Raw genomic sequence first — 21,679 nt, forward strand, 5'->3', positions numbered from 1 at the left:
AGAAAAGTATCACAGCCGTTTATTTTATGAAGGAATGTAGTTAATCATAGAACTGGCACTCAATGTTTTTAAAATGTTTGAATCGAGAATGGTTTTGAGTTGGGACCATTCTGAATTGAATCATTACCCCCAAGAATCGAAATAAATCTAATCGAACAGTGCCCAAAGATTCCCAACCCAAGGGGTCACACACACGAGATACCAAAGCCGTGTACTGCTTTTATTCTGTCACGTGACTTCTTCCCAGCAGTGAAACGCGGTGGTAGTCAACTAAGCCAAAAAGGCTGTTGTGCAGAAAGCAGTCTGCACACACTGAGTACACAAGGGGCCTAGATCAATGGTTCTCAACCTTTTTTCAGTGATGTACCCCCTGTGAACATTTTTTTTATTCAAGTAACCCCTAATCAGAGCAAAGCATTTTTGGTCAGAAAAAAGAGATAGAGTAGTAAAATACAGCACTATGTCATCAGTTTCTGATTTATTAATTTGTACATCAGTGCAAAATATTGCTCATTTGTAATTGTCTTTCTTGAACTATTTGGAAAAAAAGATATAAAAATAACTAAAAACTTGTTGAAAAATAAACAAATGATTCATCCATCCCATTCATTTTCTACCGCTTATTCCCTTTGATTCAATTATAAATAAAGATTTCTACACATAGAAGTAATCATCAACTTAAAGTGGCCTCTTTGGGGATTGTGATAGAGATCCATCTGGATTCATGAACTTAATTCTAAACATTTCTTCACAAAAAAGAATTGTTTAACATCAATATTTATGGGACATGTCCACAAAAAATCTAGCTGTCAACACTGAAAATTGCATTGTTGCATTTATTTTTATAGTTTATGAACTTACATTCATATTTTGTTGAAGTATTATTCAATTAATATATTTATAAAGGATTTTTGAATTGTTGCTATTTTTATAATATTCCCTAAAAAAATCTCACGTACCCCTTGACATACCTTCAAGTACCCCCAGGGGTACGCATACCCCCATTTGAGAATCACTGGCCTAGATCTTCCGGCAAAATCAGATAGGAGCAAAAAAATCTAACTATGCAATGGAATCTATTCCTATGATTTACCCCCCAAAAATGTGTAAAGTGATATTAAATCCATCGGTGGATTCCCCAGACATATCAAACCATTTTGTTCTCCACACGTAAATCTATCTTTTCTTTTCTTAGTTTATTTCGAACATGACTTACCTACAACATTATACATCAGGCAATTTCATCATTTCACAATACACAATACATCATGTCCGAAAAGGAGTAGGAAGAAGCAAACGCTTATTTAATCCTACCCCTTTCTCAGGTCAGAGCGCCCACAAATATATACATTCATTCACTGACCTTCTTTACAGCAAAATATCAAAATGATATCCGTGAATGAGTAACACAAGAGTTTGGTAATATGTACTTAATTAATTCAGTCATTATTAACATACTGAGATGAAGAATATCTTATTTTCAATAAGGTTGAAAGTGTTTTCTCATAATTCTTATTCTTTGTACTTTGTAAGCACTTACTTTGAACAGCCTCTTAAACCGGATCATATCAGTACAATGTTTAACTTCTTTACTTAATCCATTCCATAATTTAATTCCACATGCTAAAGGTTTTAAGTGTTTTAAGTTCCTCTAAGGTTATATTTCTCCTCTTTAGTTGAGAAGAACTGTTGTACATTCTTTGGTAGCAGGTTATAATTTGCTTTGTACATCAATTTAGCGGTTTGCAATTTTACCAAATCACCGAACTTTGATATTTTTGACTCAATAAATAAAGGGTTTGTATGTTCTCGATATCCAAAGTTATGTATTATTCTAATTGATATTTTTTGTAACACTGTTAACGAATTTAGCGCACTTTTGTAGTTGTTTCCCCATAGTTCTGCACATTAACTCAGATACGGTAACATTAGTGAGCAGTAGAGAATTTAAAGTGATTTTTGGCCCAGGACGTATTTTGCTTTATTCATTTTTTAAATATTTTTTGTCACCTTATGTTGTATGTTTTGTATATGAGACTTCCAGTTCATTTTATCATCTATTAATACTCCCAAAAATCTTTCAATATCTACTCCATCTATTTGTGTCTGATGCTCTTTTCTACTGTTACCAAATAGCATTATTTTAGTTTTACTGAGATTCAAAGATAGTCTGTTTTTATCAAACCATTTTTTTAATTTGTTCATTTCTTCCGTTATTATTTGTATTATCTTCTGTGTGTTTACTCCTGAACAGAAAGCAGTTGTGTCGTCTGCAAGTAAAACTAACTTCAAGTCCTTTGTAACTTTACAAATGTCGTTTGTTTAAAGATTAAACAATCCCCGTCCCACTATTGATCCCTGGGGTACACCACAAGATATACAGTATCCAACCGTGTTGACATATTTTCACCCATCTTCATATATTGCTTCCTGTTGGTTAAATAGCTTCTTACCCAGTTCAATACCAAACCTCTGATGCCATATCGTTCTACTTTTTTATATTAAAATATCATGATTAATTGTTTCAAATGCTTTTGTTAAACCCATGAATACTGCGGCTGCACATTCTTTATCGTCTATTGCATTGGTAATTTCCTCTGTTATTTTGATTAATGCTATTGATGTTGTGATATTTGCTCTAAACCCAAATTGGTTCTCCACGAGCGTCCCACTTTTGTTGATAAATTTATCTAATCCGCTATTGAATAGTTTTTCCATGATTTTGGAGAATTGTGGAAGTTATGAAACTGGTCTGTAGTTAGTGAACTGGTGTATGTTTCCATTCTTATGAATTGGTATAACTTTTGCAATTGTCATTTTGTCAGGGAATTTGCCGGTTAGAAATGATACGTTACTGATATACTATGTAAGAGGTTCTGAAATGTCTTCTATAACCTTTTTTATCGTTACCATATCTATTCCATGACAGTCGGTTGAGGTCTTGGATTTACAATTTTGATTACTTCTTCTTTTGTCACCTTCTTAAGAAACATGGAATTGGGATTTCTGTCTATGAGCTCACTCAAGTTCTCAACTGACCCATCATCTACATTAGGAATTTTTTTGTTCCAGATTTTTTCCGATATTTTTTCCGAAATCTACCGATGAAAACTAGGAAAAGCATGGAACCCTACAACTTCTTTGTATGTGGCTGGTTCAAGGAAATTGTTATTAAGACTCTCCAGGATAGATGGAAACATGGAAAGTGAAGGTTCGTTGGGAAGGCTGGAGAGTTAATACCAACAGTTTCTTATTTTCATGGTAAACGTGGTATATTTCACTCTCAGTAACAGTGAATGAATACACTTAGTCCAACAAAACTTGGTTTCAAATTTGCACCTTTTCTGCATGTGTCACAAATAACCCAAAATAATATCTGATTACATTTAGTATGGTTTACCTTTGGAGGAGATCCCACAGCTGTTAATAACTATGGAGCCATTTCCATGTTATGTGTCCTAGCTAAAGTTCATGAAAAGTGTGTTACTGAATAACTTAAGAATTGTTAGACAACAATGGTCTGCTTTTTTAACATCAATCAGGTTTTTGACACAGACATAGCACCATAACCGCTGCTATCAAAGTTGTGACTGACATTATTGAAGCATTAGATTGCAAAAAATATTGTGCAGCTTGTTTTATTGACATTTAAAAAGAAATTGATACTGTCGACCATATCATTCTGGCAGAAAGTCTGCACAGGATTGGCCGAATTCAGCATGCTGTAAAGTGCTTTTAGTTAGCTGGGTCCTCCTTGTCTTTTCTCCCTGTATTAATTAAATGGTGTACCTCAGATTTTCATATTAGGTCCGTAATTGTTTTTCATCTATATAAATAATGTCCGTGATAATGTTTCGGGTGTTGCGTTCCATTTTTTTGCAATTGACGCGGTTATATATTCTTCATCCCCCACTATTGCTCAAATCCTTAAGCTCCTGCAATCTGCTTCTGATATTGTTCAGTCCCAGCTGACTCAGCTGAGACTAGTGCTTAATAGAAAAAAATCTAAGGTGATGTTATTTTCAAATGGTAAATGATTGCCACTGAATACTCCAAAAAATATCAACTGCTCATAAGGTTCTACTTGAAATGGTTACAATATATTAATACTTGGGCATTGTTATTGATGAGAATTTGTCTTTAAATCTCACATTGAAAAACTGGTGGCTGAGCTTAAAATTTAGATTTTTATTTTTACTGTAAGTTAGGAAACGCTTGATTCTGACCACTTGTATGCCTTTGCTAGATTATGGAGACCTGCTTTTTATGAAGGCACCCAACACTTATTTGGAAAAAAAAACAGGATACTGCGTATTACTGTGCCTTAAGTTTTATTACTGGTTGTGGCAACCTTGTCCACCATTGCACTTTAAATGCAAAGGTAGACTGTCTATCTTTGTCAGTGTGCAGATTTTTCTCGATGGATGGATTTTATATTTAAATCACTTCTTGATCTGGTTCCCCCTTATTTGTGTTATTTTATGTGTAGAAATTACAGTCGCTACAGCTTAAGGTTGCAGGACATACTTAGTTATCATGTTTGTACTTAGAGCAAACACACATTTTGGAAAAATAGCTTTCAGATATGCTGCTCCAAGGTCATGGAATAACGTACAAATGGGGCTGAAGTTACCTGAGCGGATCTCTTTGTGGGAATTTCAGACCATTTTAAATGATCAGGAAACTGTTTCTATTGGGCATTGTACCTGTTTTCAAAGTTGTATTTATTGAAACATGTTATCAATTGTTTTGACCTATCACATGTTTTTATGTTAATATGCAGTATTTAAGTAGTGTATTATTTTAAGTGTGGTGTGTGACTGCTGCTTTTTTAGTTATTCTTACATGTATTAATGTAACTTTGTGTTGCTGTCCACTTGGCCAGGTCACTCTTGGAAAACAGATTATAATCTCAATTAGTTTTTTACCTGGTTAAAAAAAGGATATTAGTTGAATACATTAATTTTAAATACCAAATGAAATATCAAATATGTCAAGAGTGACAAGCGGCAGAAAATGGAAGCCTGGATGGATGTTCAATAATTTACCAAACATTTGGTTCCTTTGTGAACCCAGTGCCTGCACAAAATGTACAATTCTTCAACTCTTTTTTTTTTGTACACAAGGGAGGAATGTGTGTGTCCAAGGCTATGTCTGTAAAAATTGGGATATAAATCTATACACACATTTAACTATGTGAAATTGTGCGTAAAATTGAACTACAACTGCTCTAAGTAAAAACAGTAACATCAGTGCCAACATTAGACCGATAAATCTGTATTTTATGGGCCTTACACATGTTGTTATATGGTTGTGTAATTTGGTCTATATTTTAGCTTTTATTTTTGGAGTGTGTTAGCGAGCCGATGGTCAAATAACTGCATGAATGTTACTACTTTAACAAAATAAAAGCATGGTTTTTATGTCTGTTTATGACCAGGAGTATATTTCACAACGATATTTAGACTTATTATTTTGGTTTAATTAGTCAGGAAAACTAACGTCAGAACGACTACAATTGTATGTTTCTTTATACAGCTGTGCACGTGCCAGGTATCACACATGGCGCTTCTCCTTTAGTTGTCCATACTCTCTATACACAACTCATAGCGATACGTGTGGACTGCAGGCTGACACCTTTTCAATACATGATTTTAGCAAGCACAGGTTAGCAAACAGGCCAAAAACGTTGATGTTTCTTTGAGAATATTGATAATTGATCTTCTTTCTGGGGCAAACCGGGCCTGCTGATTAGGGACGGCCTTCATCCTAACCAGGAAGGCGCCATCATCCTGTCTAGGATCATAGCTTATTGTTTGAGTCACACTTGACTAACTACACTAGAACAAGCCCGGTCACAGGCTATTACAGTGTGTGTTAGTCCAGGTGAGGAGTCAGTTAAGCTAAAACTGGCCAGCCCCAGGCTGGAAAATTCCTGCACACATAGCATTTCTCAGAGAATAATACACAACACACATAATGTATTTTCTGCAGTGACTGTGCCAGAGGTGGACATGCATTCTACTGCGGCGGCAAATTATGATGCGTTCAGTGTATCGCAGCACCAAGCAAACAACCTGAAGATTCCCGTCATATCAATTCCTAGATATGGTCGAAATTGTTTAAAGCGCACTACGCAAAATAAATGCAACATTATTAATATTACTACTGCGGATAACTTTAACAAAAAATCCTCAAAACAGCCAACAACCTATAATATAGGTTTTAAACATAAGATCATTGTCTCCCAGACCGTTATTAGCTAATGAGGTCATTAGAGACAACAATCTTAACGACATTAGTCTCAGCGAACCTGGCTCAAACCACACTAATTGTTTGCGCTGAACGAGGCATCTCCTCCTAACTATACGAATGCGCATATAGCCCGGCCCCTTAAAATGGTGTAAGGGAGTCACACTAATATACAAGGAAAACCTTAACCTTACCTTTAAACTAAGTAATACATATAAATCATTTGAAGTGCTTACTATGAGGTCTGTCGCACCGCTGCCTCTCTACCTGGCTGTTATCTACCACCCCACTGCCCCCTACTCGGACATTATCAGTGAATTCTCAGAGTTTGTCGCTGATCTAGTGACGCACGCTGACAATATAATCATAATGGGGGACTTTAATATGCATATGAATTCCCCATCAGACCCTCTGTACATTGCGCTCCAGACTATAATTGATAGCTGTGATCTTACACAAATAATAAATGAACCCAGGCATCGCAACATTAATACGATAATCTAGTGCTTGTCAGGGGTGTCACCACCTCCCAAATTATGATACTCCCGTATACTAAAGTAATGTCTGATCATTACCTTATGAAATTTGAAGTTTTAATTCAGTGTCAATAAGCTAATAATAATAATAACTGCTTTAGCAGCCGCGGCGTTATTGCTGCCACAACGATGACTCTTGCTGGCCTACTGCCTTCGGTAATGGCACATTCCCAAATTATGTGGGCTCTATTGATAACCTCACTAACAACTTTAACGACTCCCTACGCGAAATGATCGATAGTATAGCACCACTGAAGCTAAAAAGAGCCCCTAAAAGGCATACCCCATGGTTTACAGAAGAAACTAGAGCTCTTAAATTATCATGTAGAAAGCTTTAACGCAAATGGCACATCTGCGGTCCCCTCCAAGGTTTCTCATTGTTATTCCATTGGGTTGAGTTTTTCTTGCCCTGATGTGGGATCTGAGCCGAGGATGTCGTTGTGGCCTATGCAGTCCTTTGAGACACTCGTGATTTAGGGCTATATAAGTAAACATTGATTGATTGAACATAGACATTACACACCGTGCTGAAAATCTGTTAAAATGTTTTAATACGACTTTGGTAAGCTACTTAGCCGCACCACTTGATGAATTATCAGCGCATTACGGCTACCGTACTCAAGACGTACTGTGCTTCAACATAAAGGTATTATTATAGTGTGTTTATAAGGACCCCAAAATAATTCATTACTCTTAGGAGACATTATCTGGTGTCTTGTTTTGACAGATTTTGAAAAAAATGACTTTTCTTACCTATTGGATCCTGCTGTATTTGGAATCTGTATAAGTCCCAAAAAATTCAAGTCTGCCATTGTAGTCCGCGCCGTAGTAAATAAGCTCCTTCTTTTTCGCCATCCTCTTGTTGTGGAGGAGTCATCCTCGGCTGTTACCATTTTTAAAAACAAGTAGCCTACAGTTCCAAAATTATATCTGTCAGTGGACTTGCTATGGAAGTGCTAAAAACTACAGATACAAGGTAAACAAAACCGCCCACAAAACGGCGCATCCGGAACAGCCGGTCAGAAAGCAGCTTGAATATGGTCTGTAAAACAATCTATGCAACATTTTGACTAAATTACCACCATTACATATGTGTATATATATATATAGACCACAAGGAAGTGTTTTGAATGTAGAAAAAAAAATCATAATACGACCCTTTTAACGTGCCTTATTAACGGTGCGCCTTTTGTATAAAAATAGACCTGAATAGACCCAGTCATGGGCAATGCGCCTCATAATCCGGTGTGCCCTACAGTAAGAAAAATACAGTACTTTGGCCATAATTTGTCTTGTCCTACTCCATTATACATGTTTTTCATGATAAAATTCAAAATTTCTTTGTAAAAAAATTTCACAGGTGTACAACATACTGGCAGTTATTGGACACCAAAGCTAAACAAGACATATAAATCATTCATTTTGAAAAAGGCATACAAACATTTTTGATTTCTCTTTTTCTTTCTTTGCTCAAATCTATCAATAAACTTCAGCTCTTAACAAAAACACCAACCATGGAATGTTTTTATTTTATTTATTGTAACCCTTTGAATGCCTTTTGATTAATGACACAGATTAATATACATTTGGGTAAGATTATATATTTTACTCATTTATACCTGAGACATTATCTGATCAAAAGGCCTTCAAGGGGGTCAAAACCTAAAACAACATTACATGTTTGATAGTTGTGTTAATGACTCAAAAGTAAATAAAACAAAAAACGTATTTTTCGGACAATAAGTCGCTGCTTTTTTTTCATAGTTTGGCCAAGGGTGCGACTTATTCGTCTAGTCTTTTACGTGAATGAGCTAAATATTATTAATGTGTGTATTTTACGGTAATGTGTTAAAAATTTCCCACATAATTCGCTCGAGTATATGTCGCACTCTTGGCCAAACTATGAAAAAAAAAACTGCGACTAATAGTCCGAAAATTACTTTTTTTTTTTTTTTTTACTTTTGAGTCATTAACACAACTGTCAAACATGTAATGTTTGACAGTTGTAAGATTTCATGGGATTTAGCGATCGGGAGTAACAGATTGTTTGGTAAACGTATAGCATGTTCTATATGGTATAGTTATTTGAATGACTCTTACCAGAATATGTTACGTTAACATACCAGGGACCTTCTCAGTTGGTTATTTATGCGTCATATAATGTACACTTATTCAGCCTATAGTTCACTATTCTTTATTTATTTTAAATTGCCTTTCAAATGTCTATTCTTGGTGTTGGGTTTTATCAAATAAATTTCCCCCAAAAATGCGACTTTTATATGTTTTTTTCCTTCTTTATTATGCATTTTCGGCAGGTGCGACTTATACTGCGGAGCGACTTATACTCCGAAAAATACGGTAATTTAAAATTTTACGGCCTTCCGAAAATGTATGACTTATCTTCTGTTTGGCTATGAAGATAACTGAAATCAAATGTCCCTAGAAGGTTAGTATAGTAGGGAACATATACATTTTTTACAACGTTAAAAAGATTTGTGACTGGAACTGCCGAAAAAAACTTTCAGCCCAATGAAGATAATGGAGAGACAAGAAAAAAAGCAGCTGAAATTAAAATATGCAAATGAATATATGGTTTCTTCACTCTCCTTTTTGATTAAAAGAAACTATCCAGAACTTTCCACGATGCCATTGAATATGATGCTGCTACTCATCTATTTTACAACAGATTAAAACATTCATTTCCATGTCCTGCTGCGTTGTTAATTATGCATTACAAACCTATTGAAAGTACAAGCGCAGCCTTTTACCATATAAGTTGGTTCTCTCAAAATTCAGTGCCTTCATTTATTTAAAGGTGTTCCCTTGCTTTTACTACTCATTCAATGACATTAAATACATGCGGTAAAAGATGAATGAACATATGAGAGCCAATATGTGAAATGCCCAACAGAAACACTGTTGTCTATGCTTCTTTACATCTTTCATGCCACAGTGATAAAATGTGTCCTACTTTAGGATATGCTTTGAAGTGTTACAGAGGAAAAAGTGCAAGCACCCGTCAGGCCAAGGCAAGACTCTTGACATTCTAATTAGGGAATTTGTTGCTCCAGTTTAGCAGTGATGAAGCGGGGCACTTTTATCAGGCAGGCCAGACCACATACCTGGCAAGCTGCACCACCAATCCCAGCCAGACTCCTTTTCATGGCCCACATCTCTGTACTGCTCTCCACGGGAAAAATAAATGAACTACCTGTATAATGCGAAAGAAGTCGACCAAATGTGATAACTGACTAATTTCACCCCAAAAAAATAATTGAAGGACAAAGCTGATTTATTCATTAAATGTGCCATGGATATTTCTGTAAATGCATGCCGTATTCCTTGTCCTGTCCGCTACATTAAAGTGACAATTCATACAGACTTTTCAAATTTTGTACTAATTTGCTCTGAACTGCTCTCATCCTTTTTAAACTTATCTTTCATTAGCGCAACAGGAGATGGGCTCTTCCGGGAAAAATCCAAGTTCATTCAATGTATTTAGAGATGCTTAAATGTGCTAATGTGACTTCCAAAATTTGTATTTCTTTTTTCAACACGAGACAGAAAGAGAGTAGAGAAAGGATTAAGCAGTATGTCTGTTGCTAAGTAATTTGAAAAAGTAATTTGATTACTAACTTCTCCTTTGAAAGTAAATTATTTTCTTTACACATTGTCGTATTTTACAAGTAACTAAGTCAGATTTTAAGTTACTTTGTTATATATGATCTGATCAGCGGCATCTCTGGGGGCCCAAATCAAATGTAGTCATCGGGCCTCGTCATATTACAAAAACTAGATAATTTACCACTTTGTTACAATCAACATTTTGGGTTCCATGCTTGCATATGCACAAAAAGCTACCGCACACCCTTTTCCACAGCATACATGAGATACAGTCATTATTAAAAGTTTATATACACTTGTAAAGAACATAATGTCATGGCTGTCTTGAGTTTCCAACAATTTCTACAACACTTTTATTTGTTGTGATGGAGTGATTGAAGCAGATACTTGTTTGGTTCTTTTATGAATTTATTATGGGTCTACTGGAAATGTGACCAAATCTGCTGGGTCAAAAGTATACATACAGCAATGTTAATATTTGGTTACATGTCCCTTGGCAAGTTTCACTGCAATAAGGCGCAGTAGCCGTCCACAAGTCTCCGGCAAGCTTCTGGTTGAATTTTTGACCACTTCTCTTGACAAAATTGGTGCTGTTCAGCTACATTTGTTGGTTTTCCGACATCGACTTGTTTCTTTAGCATTGTCCACATGTTTAAGTCAGGACTTTGGGAAGGCCATTCTAAAACCTTAATTCTGATTTAGCCATTCCTGCGATGAGGTGGCGACTTGTCCAGGGTGTACCCCGCCTTCCGGCCGATTGTAGCTGAGATAGGCGCCAGCGCCCCCCGCGACCCCGAAAGGGAATAAGCGGTAGAAAATGGATGGATGGCATTCCTTTACCACATTGACCCGTGTTTGGGGTCATTGTCCTGTTGGAACACCCAACTGCGCCCAGGACCCAACCTCCGGGCTGAAGATTTTATTTTGTCCAGAAGAATTTGGAGGTACTCCTCCTTTTTCATTGTCCATTTACTCTCTGTAAAGCACCAGTTCCATTGGCAGCAAAACAGGCCAAGAGCATAATACTACCACCACCATGCTTGACAGTAGGGATGGTGCTCTTGGGATTGAAGACCTCGCCTGTTCTCCTCCAAACATATTGCTGGGTATTGCGGCCAAACAGCTCAATTTTTGTTTCATCTGACATCACATGGACAAAGAAAAGACCGTCTGGAGGAAAGTCATGTGGTTAGATGAAACAAAAATTTAGCTGTTTGGCCACAATACCCAGCAAAATATTTGGAGTAGAAAAGGTGACGCCTTTGATCCCAGAAACACCATCCAAGCATGGTGGTGGTAGTATTATACTCTGGGTCTGTTTTTCTGCCAATGGAATTGGTGCTTTACAGAGAGTAAATGGACAATGAAAAAGGAGGACTACCTCCAAGTTCTTCAGGACAAGCTAAAATCATCAGCCTGGAGGTTGGGTCTTGGGCGCAGTTAGGTGTTCCAACAGGACAATGACCCCCAAACACATGTCAACAGTGGTAAAGGAATGGCTAGACTTACAGTTTTAGACTGGCCTTCTCAAAGTTCCAACTTAAACGGGTGGACAATGCTGAAGAAACAAGTCCATGTCAGAAAACCAACAAATATAGCTGAACTGCACCAATTTTGTCAAGTGGTCAAAAATTCAACCAGAAGCTTTTGGACGGCTAACCAAAGCGCCTCATTGCAGTGAAACTTATCAAGAGACATGTAGCCAAATATAAACATTGCTGTTTGTATACTTTTCACTCAGCAGATTTGGTCACATTTTCAGTAGACGCATAATAATTTCATAAAAGAACCAAACTTCGTGAATGTTTTTTGTAACCAACAAGTATGTGCTCTAATCACTCTATCACAAAAAATAAAGCGTTTTAGAAAGTATTGAAAATTCAATACATCCATGACATTATGTTCTTTACATGTGTATGTAAAGTTTTGACCGCGACTGTACATCAAGACTGGCGTTGACATTGAAATGTGTGTTGGCTCAAGGCAACTGTATAGCTGCTTTACATGCATTTCTTCTACAGGCTGTGGATATTTCAGGGACACACAGAAGTATAAAGGCTGTTTCCATATGAGTTGGGAAATTGTGTTGGATGTAAATATAAACGGAATACAATGATTTGCAAATCCTTTTCAACCCGTATTCATTTGAATGCACTACAAATACAGATATTTGATGTTCAAACTCATAAACTTTTTTTTTTTTTGCAAATAATAATTAACTTAGAATTTAATGGCTGCAACACGTGCCAAAGTAGTTGGGAAAGGGCATGTTCACCACTGTGTTACATCACCTTTTCTTTTAACAACACTCAAACGTTTGGGAACTGAGAAAACTAATTGTTGAAGCTTTGAAAGTGGAAATCTTTCCCATTCTTGTTTTATGTAGAGCTTCAGTCGTTCAACAATCCGGGGTCTCCGCTGTCGTATTTTACGCTTCATAATGCGCCACACATTTTCGACGGGAGACAGGTCTGTACTGCAGGCGGGACAGGAAAGTACCCGGACTCTTTTTTTACGAAGCCACGCTGTTGTAACACGTGCTGAATGTGGCTTGGCATTGTCTTGTTGAAATAAGCAGGGGCGTCCATGAAAAAGACCGCGCGTAGATGGCAGCATATTTTGTTCCAAAACCTGTATGTACCTTTCAGCGTTAATGGTGCCTTCACAGATGTGTAAGTTACCGATGCCTTGGGCACTAATGTACCCCCATACCATCACAGATGCTGGCTTTTGAACTTTGCATAACAGTCTGAAAGGTTCGCTTCCCCTTTGGTCCGGATGACACGATGTCGAATATTTCCAAAAACAATTTGAAATGTGGACTCGCCAGACCACAGAACACTTTTCCACTTTGCATCAGTCCATCTTAGATTATCTAAGCCGGCGGCGTTTCTGGATGTTGTTGATAAATGGCTGTCGCTTTGCATAGTAGAGTTTTAACTTGCACTTGCAGATGTAGTGACAGACTGTATGCAGTTACAGTGGTTTTCTGAAGTGTTCCTGAGCCCATGTGGTGATATCCTTTAGAGATTGATGTCGGTTTTTGACACAGTGCCGTCTGAGGGATCGAAGGTCACAGTCATTCAATGTTGGTTTCCGGCCATGCCGCTTATGTGGAGTGATTTCTCCAGATTCTCTGAACCTTTTGATGATATTATGGACCATAGATGTTGAAATCCCTAAATTTCTTGCAATTGCACTTTGAGAAACATTGTTCTTAAACTGTTTGACTATTTGCTCACACAGTTGTGGACAAAGGGGTGTACCTCGCCCCATCCTTTATTGTGAAAGACTGAGCACTTTTTGGGAAGCTGTTTTTATACCCAATCATGGCACCCACCTGTTCCCAATTAGCCTGCACACCTGTGGGGTGTTCCAAATAAGTTTTTGATGAGCATTCCTCAACTTCATCAGTATTTATTGCCACCTTTGCCAACTTCTTTGTCACGTGTTGCTGGCATCAAATTCTAAAGTTAATGATTATTTGCAAAAACATTTTTTTTTTATCAGTTTTAACATCAAATATGTGGTCTTTTTAGCATATTCAACTGAATATGGGTTGAAAAGGATTTGCAAATCATTGTATTCCGTTTATATTTACATCTAACACAATTTCCCAACTCATATGGAAACGGGGTTTGTAATACTGGGCAACAGTTCACATAAAAAAGTGCCATCTTTTACTCTTAAAACTGATTGATGTGCCCATCAGAGACATATGAACAATTCACCTTGCCCACACGCATACATCTGGGATTTATTCCTAGTAGATTGCGATGTAACAAAAAAATGTGCTTGGATTTGTGCGTGCAAACACAAATACATCTGATTTTTTGCTTGCATATGCCGTTTTTTGGATTACAACATAGGTCTATTTTTACTATGAAATCCCCTGGTCTTTTGGAGACTGTATTTGTAAAGAAAAATGCCATATTTTATTTGGCTAGATACGGTCATTGAAATGCCAAAAATGGGGACCTAATTTTGGTATGTACTTTTAGCTTATCTTTAATGTAAGGAATTCAGAGACAAAAAATAATACTCCACATATTGATAGAAAGGAAAGAACTGTGACAAGTCTCCAAAGTAAACACATAATAATAGTAGACAAAATCAGGTTACACAATGAGCTTTTTTTCCCAATGATATTCACTTAAAGGAATATGATGGCTGGACCTAAAATGACGAAATAAACAAAGAAAGTGTTTTTGTTTTTTTAAAACACCTAATTGAAATTCAAACAAAGAAAAACTTCAGTCTTGCAATTGATATATATATATATATATATATATATATATATATATATATATATATTTATATTGCACGGCTTTTAATGAAACATATGTGGCCGTCATCTTCTAGTCCTGTGCTCCTAAATCCGATTGATTCCAATCCATGCTGTACATGATTAAACGCTCCAGTAAGCCAATAAATCTACACCAGTGTTCATATTAGTCGGTCTCATTCACTGTTGGCAGAAGTACCAAAATCAATACCGTTCACCACCACAGAGAAGGCCCCACAACACTTGATTCTTACAAGGTATGGCAAAAGTCAGTGTGTCCCTGCTTCAAGCCGATGATAAATCACCCAGTTCTATTCAATCCACTAGTCAGAGCTCAACAACAGTGTCCCTGACTGAGGCCGAGCCAACGCCAGGATCAATACAGGCCACTAATCGGAAGTAATTAAACTGCACCCAGGTTCATGACTTGGGATTGCACTAATTGTATTTCCTTATTGTGTAAAACAATCTAGGTGATTTCTCAAGATAGGGTGGTACAATGTAAAGTTTATCACTTTCCATCTGCTTAGAAATGTGTCTTGTTATTACCATCACCATACAATCTGTTCAAACAGTTTTTAAACCTTCATATAGTTTTTACCAAGTCAGAATTACATTTGTTTCCCTTGTGATGAGGCATTTTACACCAATGAGTTTACCAATTCCCCAGTCTTTGCTTGTAAGTGACTGGATGTGCTGTTAAGTATTGTACATTAAAAATACAAAATGTTTGTTTTGTTCCCTGAAATATATTTTTCTGTTAAATTGTGTCTGTTCCTGCTCTACATTTTCCCAACATTTGGCAGTGTTTCTTAGATTTGACCTTGTGTGGTGCCATGTTTACACCATGTTACCTTACATTGTGCTGGTGGAATCATCCGTCATCCTGACAGTGTGTCTGCATATGCGTGAAGGCTTTTTAGTTTACTGACAGTCGTATGAACACTGAAATTAAGTATGCCACAATGTTAAATGACAGCAATAAAGAGCATAATCCATATCCTGATCACAGCAGAGCAGCACAACAAAACCTCACATGATTAGGAGTGGTACGGTTCACAAATTCTATAGTTTGGCTCTTTACACGGTTTTGTGACACTGTTTTCAGCTCGGTGTACATTTTTGTTTTTCAAACACCCCAGAATACCATTAATCAACCATTACTATTTAAAAATTGTGGCTCATACAAAAATATTGTATACAATAAAACTTAAAAAATGGCTTCGAAAGCGCTGACCCTTGAATTAGTGTAAACAAAAAACATACTTATATCTTAAACAAATTATATACCATCAACATGAAGTAAAGCAAGCCTTATCTGCACTAGTTTTTTTTGTTTAAATTTAAACAAAAAAACTTCAGTAAAATAAATGCATAAATCCCTACATATATAAGTCCCGGACACATGATTTCTCCAGATAAACGTTCCTTCGCCTTACAATGACAGCATTTTAGTCACGTTCATGTACATTTTCATGACATTTTGCGTTAAACAGTAGACTCTGTTTTTATTGGCCAATTGTGTGATTCTATCCGCACGGTTAACATTGATATTAAATAATAACAAAGAAACATGATCTGTACACCACACACACTTCGAACTGTGTCAAGTCAACCAAACGGTTTAGATTTTTTCTATAAACTGTTCCATCCCTGATAGTTGCTTACCCAGTAGAGCTGACATGTTCTGGAAAATCCTGAGCAACTCTGGGGTGATGGCCGGACTATTTTCCAATGTTACATACCTGCACAAGAAGGAGAAGATACATAGTTCATTTAAAATCACATCACCTGCAAGCCAGCTCAGGAACATTGAACTTTCTCAATCAAATACAAGTGGATTTGACTTAAATGTATGAGATTCTATGCAAACATATTTTGATCTTATATAATCAAACCTACACAGTATACTGACATGGAGAGGCAGCGGAAAAATTTGACGGATAAAAGCAAAAATCTTGTAAACAAATCAAACTGACATATTGAGCTTGACTGTGCGGCACACGCACCAGCCCTCACATTGATGCTAATCCTGCAGCTTTACATAGGAATACAAAGAAGAGGAAGATTAAGGACAGAGTTAAAAAGAGGAGCGATGACAGAAGAAAAAAAAATTAACACCTGCAAATTCCCCATCACTAAGCCAAACCTTTTTTCAGGTACAACGAAAGGTTATCCGACTTTACAATGGTATCGGAAACATTAACTGACAAGACAGACTGTTCATTGAACATAATGTATCGTGAGCTCTATCACAGTCTGATTGCCTACAAGTAGGCAGATTTAAAATAGAATGCCACGGTTAACCCACTTAACACTTCCAACGTGCAAAGTGTTTGCCTTTGGTCCCTATTTACTCTAAAGTGAGCGGATAATGAACTTGACTGATAAGTGAGGGGAACACATGTTATGCATGAGCAATTACATGTGAGATATTGTCTAGCAAACAGTGATTCGTACCAAAGCTCCAGTCCATCCTCCAGCAAATACACATGAGGCGGCTGGGAGACGTCTGTGCTTAACTGAATGACAGGAAGAAGGAAGGGGTACAGGTTCTTGCTCTCCGCCCCGAGGCCCTGTGGGAAACAAAAAGAAAAAAACGATACAAGTGGTGAGTAGTATCCACCTTATGGGTGTTCTTGGCAGGCCATCTGAGAAGAGTGAAACAGGCAGGACAAATGTTAGGTAAAGTTCAGTAGTCCACTAATTGATTCCTAGTACAACACAATATATCAAGGGATTCTGTTCGGCCTGCGAGACTAAAGTGTCCTTTGTTCCATTACTTGAACATAACTAGTTCTGTTAGCAGGGGGCATCTAGTGTCAGGACAAGCACACTGCTACTACTCTGAATAACAAAGTGTCACGGTTCAAGGGACGTCCAATCGACATTTCTCTTCATGCAGTGTTTCCCACATGACTGCATTTATCAATGGTGGTGGGTTGGAGGAGCTCGATGACGTCACCATTTATTTTGCATAATTGGATGTGCATGGAATTGTAATGGGTGCTGTAGGAGATAGATGTAACATTGTGGAAAAGACAATATGTTCTACAAACCCCGTTTCCATACGAGTTGGGAAATTGTGTTAGATGTAAATATAAACAGAATACAATAATTTGCAAATCCTTTTCAACCCATATTCATTGAATGCACTACAAAGACAAGATATTTGATGTTCAAACTCATAAACTTTATTTTTTTTTTTTTGCAAATAATAATTAACTTTGAATTTCATGGCTGCGACACGTGCCAAAGTAGTTGGGAAAGGGCATGTTCACCAGTGTGTTACATCACCTTTTCTTCCAACAACACTCAATAAACCTTTGGGAACTGAGGAAAGTAATTGTTGAAGCTTTGAAAGTGGAATTCTTTCCCATTCTTGTTTTATGTCAAACTTCAGTCGTTCAACAGTCCGGGGTCTCCGTTGTCGTATTTTACGCTTCATAATGCGCCACACATTTTCGAGGGGAGACGGGTCTGGACTGCACGTGGGTCAGGAAAGTACCCTCACTCTTTTTTAACGAAGCCACGCTATTGTAACATGTGCTGAATGTGGCTTGGCATTGTCTTGCTGAAATAAGCAGGGGCGTCCATGAAAAAGACAGCGCTTGGATGGCAGCATATGTTGTTCCAAAACCTGTATGTACCTTTCAGCATTAATGGTGCCTTCACAGATGTGTAAGTTACCCATGTCTTAGGCACTAATGCACCCCCATACCATCACAGATGCTGGCTTTTCAACTTTGCGTTGAAAACAGTGTGGATGGTTCGCTTCCCCTCTAGTCCTGATGACACGATGATGAATATTTCCAAAAACAATTTGAAATGTGGACTCATCAGACCACAGAACACTTTGTCACTTTGCATCAGTCCATCTTAGATGATCTCGGGCCCAGAGAGGCCGGCTGCATTTCTGGATGTTGTTGATAAAATGGCTTTCGCTTTGCATAGTAAAACCTTAAGTTGCACTTACAGATGTAGCGACGAACTATATTTAGTGACAATGGTTTTCTGAAGTGGTCCTGAGCCCATGTGGTGATATCCTTTGGAGATTGATGTCGGTTTTTGATACAGTGCCGTCTGAGGGGTTGAAGGTCACAGTTATTCAATGTTGGTTACGTCTAGTGATTTCTCCAGATTCTCTGAACCTTTTGATATTATGGACCGTAGATGTTGAAATCCCTAAATTTCTTGCACTTTAAGAAATGTTGTTTTTAAACTGTTTGACTATTTGCTCACGCAGTTGTGGACAAAGGGGTGTACCTCACCCCATCCTTTCTTGTGAAAGACTGAGCATTTTTTGGGAAGCTGCTTTCATACACAACCATGGCACCCACCTGTTCCCAATTAACCTGCACACCTGTGGGATGTTCCAAATAAGTGTTTGATGAGAATTCCTCAACTTAATCAGTATTTATTGCCACCTTTGCCAACTTCTTTGTCACGTGTTGCTGGCATCAAATTCTATAGTTAATGATTATTTTCAACAAAAAAAAATGTTTATCAGTTTGAACATCAAATATGTTTGACTTTGTAGCATATTCAACTGAATATGGGTTGAAAATTATTTTCAAATCATTGTATTCCATGTATATTTATATCTAACACAATTTCCCAACTCATATGGAAACGGGGTGTGTAAATTGTAATTGTGTTTGTTTCATCATTGTGCATATACAAAGAAAAAAATGTTCTGTCACTTTTTTTCATTTTTCTTAAAATGTAAAAAACAAGATGGCGTTATTCGTGAGTGCTTTGAAGTAGATAGATAGATAGATAGATAGATAGATAGATAGATAGATAGATAGATAGATAGATAGATGGATAGTACTTTATTGATTCCTTCAGGAAAATCAAAATTCCAGCAGCAGTGAACAGAGTTGAGATCAATAAAAAAAATAAATAAATAAATAAATAAAAAATATGATGAAAAGCAAAAACCACTGGTCATTGAGAAGAGTGAGTCATGCTTCAAAATTGTTCAATAAAACCAGAAAAAGTCACACAATTTGTTGTTGGTTGCTTTTTTAAGACTTAACTCGACACGGCTCCAAATACTCGCTAAATAAGGCGAGTTGAGAATACTTGTTCCTGCTACGTTCTATTCTCTAGCAGACCAGGTGTGAATGTGTGAAGAAGCAAAGTTATGATGCATACCGCTATCTACTGTACGGGAGATGTGAAGACAAGCTACATTCACAGACAGTACTACTATAAATGTGTTTAGAAGGTAAGGCAAACAGATACCACCTTAAATTAATGTATTGGAAATACAGACATGCTTTTTGATTGCAATTTGAAATCCAATGTGCATTTTACTGCCCCATTAAGGACATATGAAAATTGTTTTCAATTGGTCAAGAAAATATACAGTTGTAAATGAAAGCTGTAGTCCACTGTATTAAAGACTCACACATTTTTTAAAAGGCATTTCACGTGAGACTGGGGCATACAAGTAATGAAAACATTCTAATTTTAGAGAAATTAGTGCATGTGCCTCACAATACGAAGGTCCTAAATTGTCCTGGGTTCAATCCCGGGCTTGGGATCTTTCTGTGGGGAGTTTGCATGTTCTCCCCGTGACTGTGTGGGTTCCCTCAGACCGCCAAAAGACATGCACCTGGGGATAGGTTGATTGGCAACACTAAATTTGCCCTATTGTGTGAATGTAAATGTTGTTTGTCTATCTGTGTTGGCCCTGCGATGAGGTGGCGACTTGTCCAGGGTGTACGCCGCCTTCCGCCCGAATGCAGCTGAGACCCCGAACGGAACAAGTGGTAGAAAATAGATGGATGGATGAATGGTACATAGTACTGACTGATTGAAGAAGTGTGTTCCTTTTCAATGTCATGGGTATGGGGCGCTGAAGCGCTGAATAGTGGGCCATTATTGCCTTTGCTACATCAGAAACCATGCCCTCAGACACTTGGAACCAATTTTAAAGCAAACCATGCATTTGAATAGGTATCATTTCATTTAGACAGGAAGAAGATGCTGAAGAACTGTGTGTTCTCTGCCAATTTACATTATATCAGTGGTCTCCAACCAGTAGCTCACTAGTTAATTTTGAGTATAACTGTTTGATTCAGACATTATGTATCCATCTATCCATGGAGACAGCGTGATGCAGTTGGGAGAATGGCCGTGCCAGAAACCTGAGGGTTCCTGGTTCGATCCCCGCCTTCTACCAACCTTGTCATGTCCATTGTGTCCTTGAGCAAGACACTTCACCCTTGCTCCTGATGGGTCGTGGTTAGGGCCTTGCATGGCAGCTCCCGCTATCAGTGTGTGAATGGGTGAATGTGGAAATAGTGTCAAAGCGCTTTGAGTACCTTGCAGGTAGAAAAGCTCTATATAAGTATAACCCATGTACCATATCTAACGACAAATACCACAAAATAGCATGAAGACAATGGCCATGCTGTTTGAATGGAGATCTTCCTAATTAAAGTATAATTTGAATATTGATAGTGATATAAATAACACAAAATCCTTTATTTGTGTCAAAGTAGCTCTAATAGTAATAGAAATTTACCTTGAAAGAAATACATACTGAAATCCATCCATCCAAATGGATGGATGAAATGAAATACAAAACACAAATGAACACATCTTTTATGCAAAATATGAGGTATGAATACCAAGAAGAAACACAAAAAAAAATTAACTCAAGTGTATGCTTGCAGCTTAAACAAATATAAACACAGTTGTGCTTAGTATTGTCTATAGCAGGATTGAATCATTGTCTTAGTTGTGCACATCGTAACTCAAATGCATGCTCTTGCAAGTTAACATAGCATAAAGCCAAGAGACAGCTCGTCTGAAAATATTTGTATATTGCGGCACTCGTAAATTGAAGTATTACTCAAGTATTAACAAAGTATGCTATGCTATTAGAACTGGTTTCCATGAAATGTATTTTTCTTTGTAGGGTGACTTGAAGCCAATGTTGTGTAAATAGTAAACAGTGTGGGTGAGT

At 37.3% G+C, this 21,679-nt stretch overlaps 1 protein-coding gene across 2 annotated transcripts in view; it reads right to left on the reverse strand.

The window, feature by feature from the left end:
- ipo11 (importin 11) overlaps window positions 1-21,679 on the reverse strand; it is a 240,467-nt gene that overhangs the window by 77,904 nt on the left and 140,884 nt on the right. For both annotated transcript variants that reach the window (XM_061900443.1, XM_061900433.1), the window contains 2 exons: window positions 17,158-17,273; window positions 16,366-16,442 (listed from right to left, as the gene is read on the reverse strand). In XM_061900443.1, coding sequence (XP_061756427.1) covers window positions 16,366-16,442; window positions 17,158-17,273 — 193 coding nt within the window. The remainder of the gene's footprint in view (window positions 1-16,365; window positions 16,443-17,157; window positions 17,274-21,679) is intronic.

The sequence above is a fragment of the Nerophis ophidion genome, linkage group LG01 (assembly GCF_033978795.1).
Source record: "Nerophis ophidion isolate RoL-2023_Sa linkage group LG01, RoL_Noph_v1.0, whole genome shotgun sequence".
NCBI lineage: Eukaryota > Metazoa > Chordata > Actinopteri > Syngnathiformes > Syngnathidae > Nerophis > Nerophis ophidion.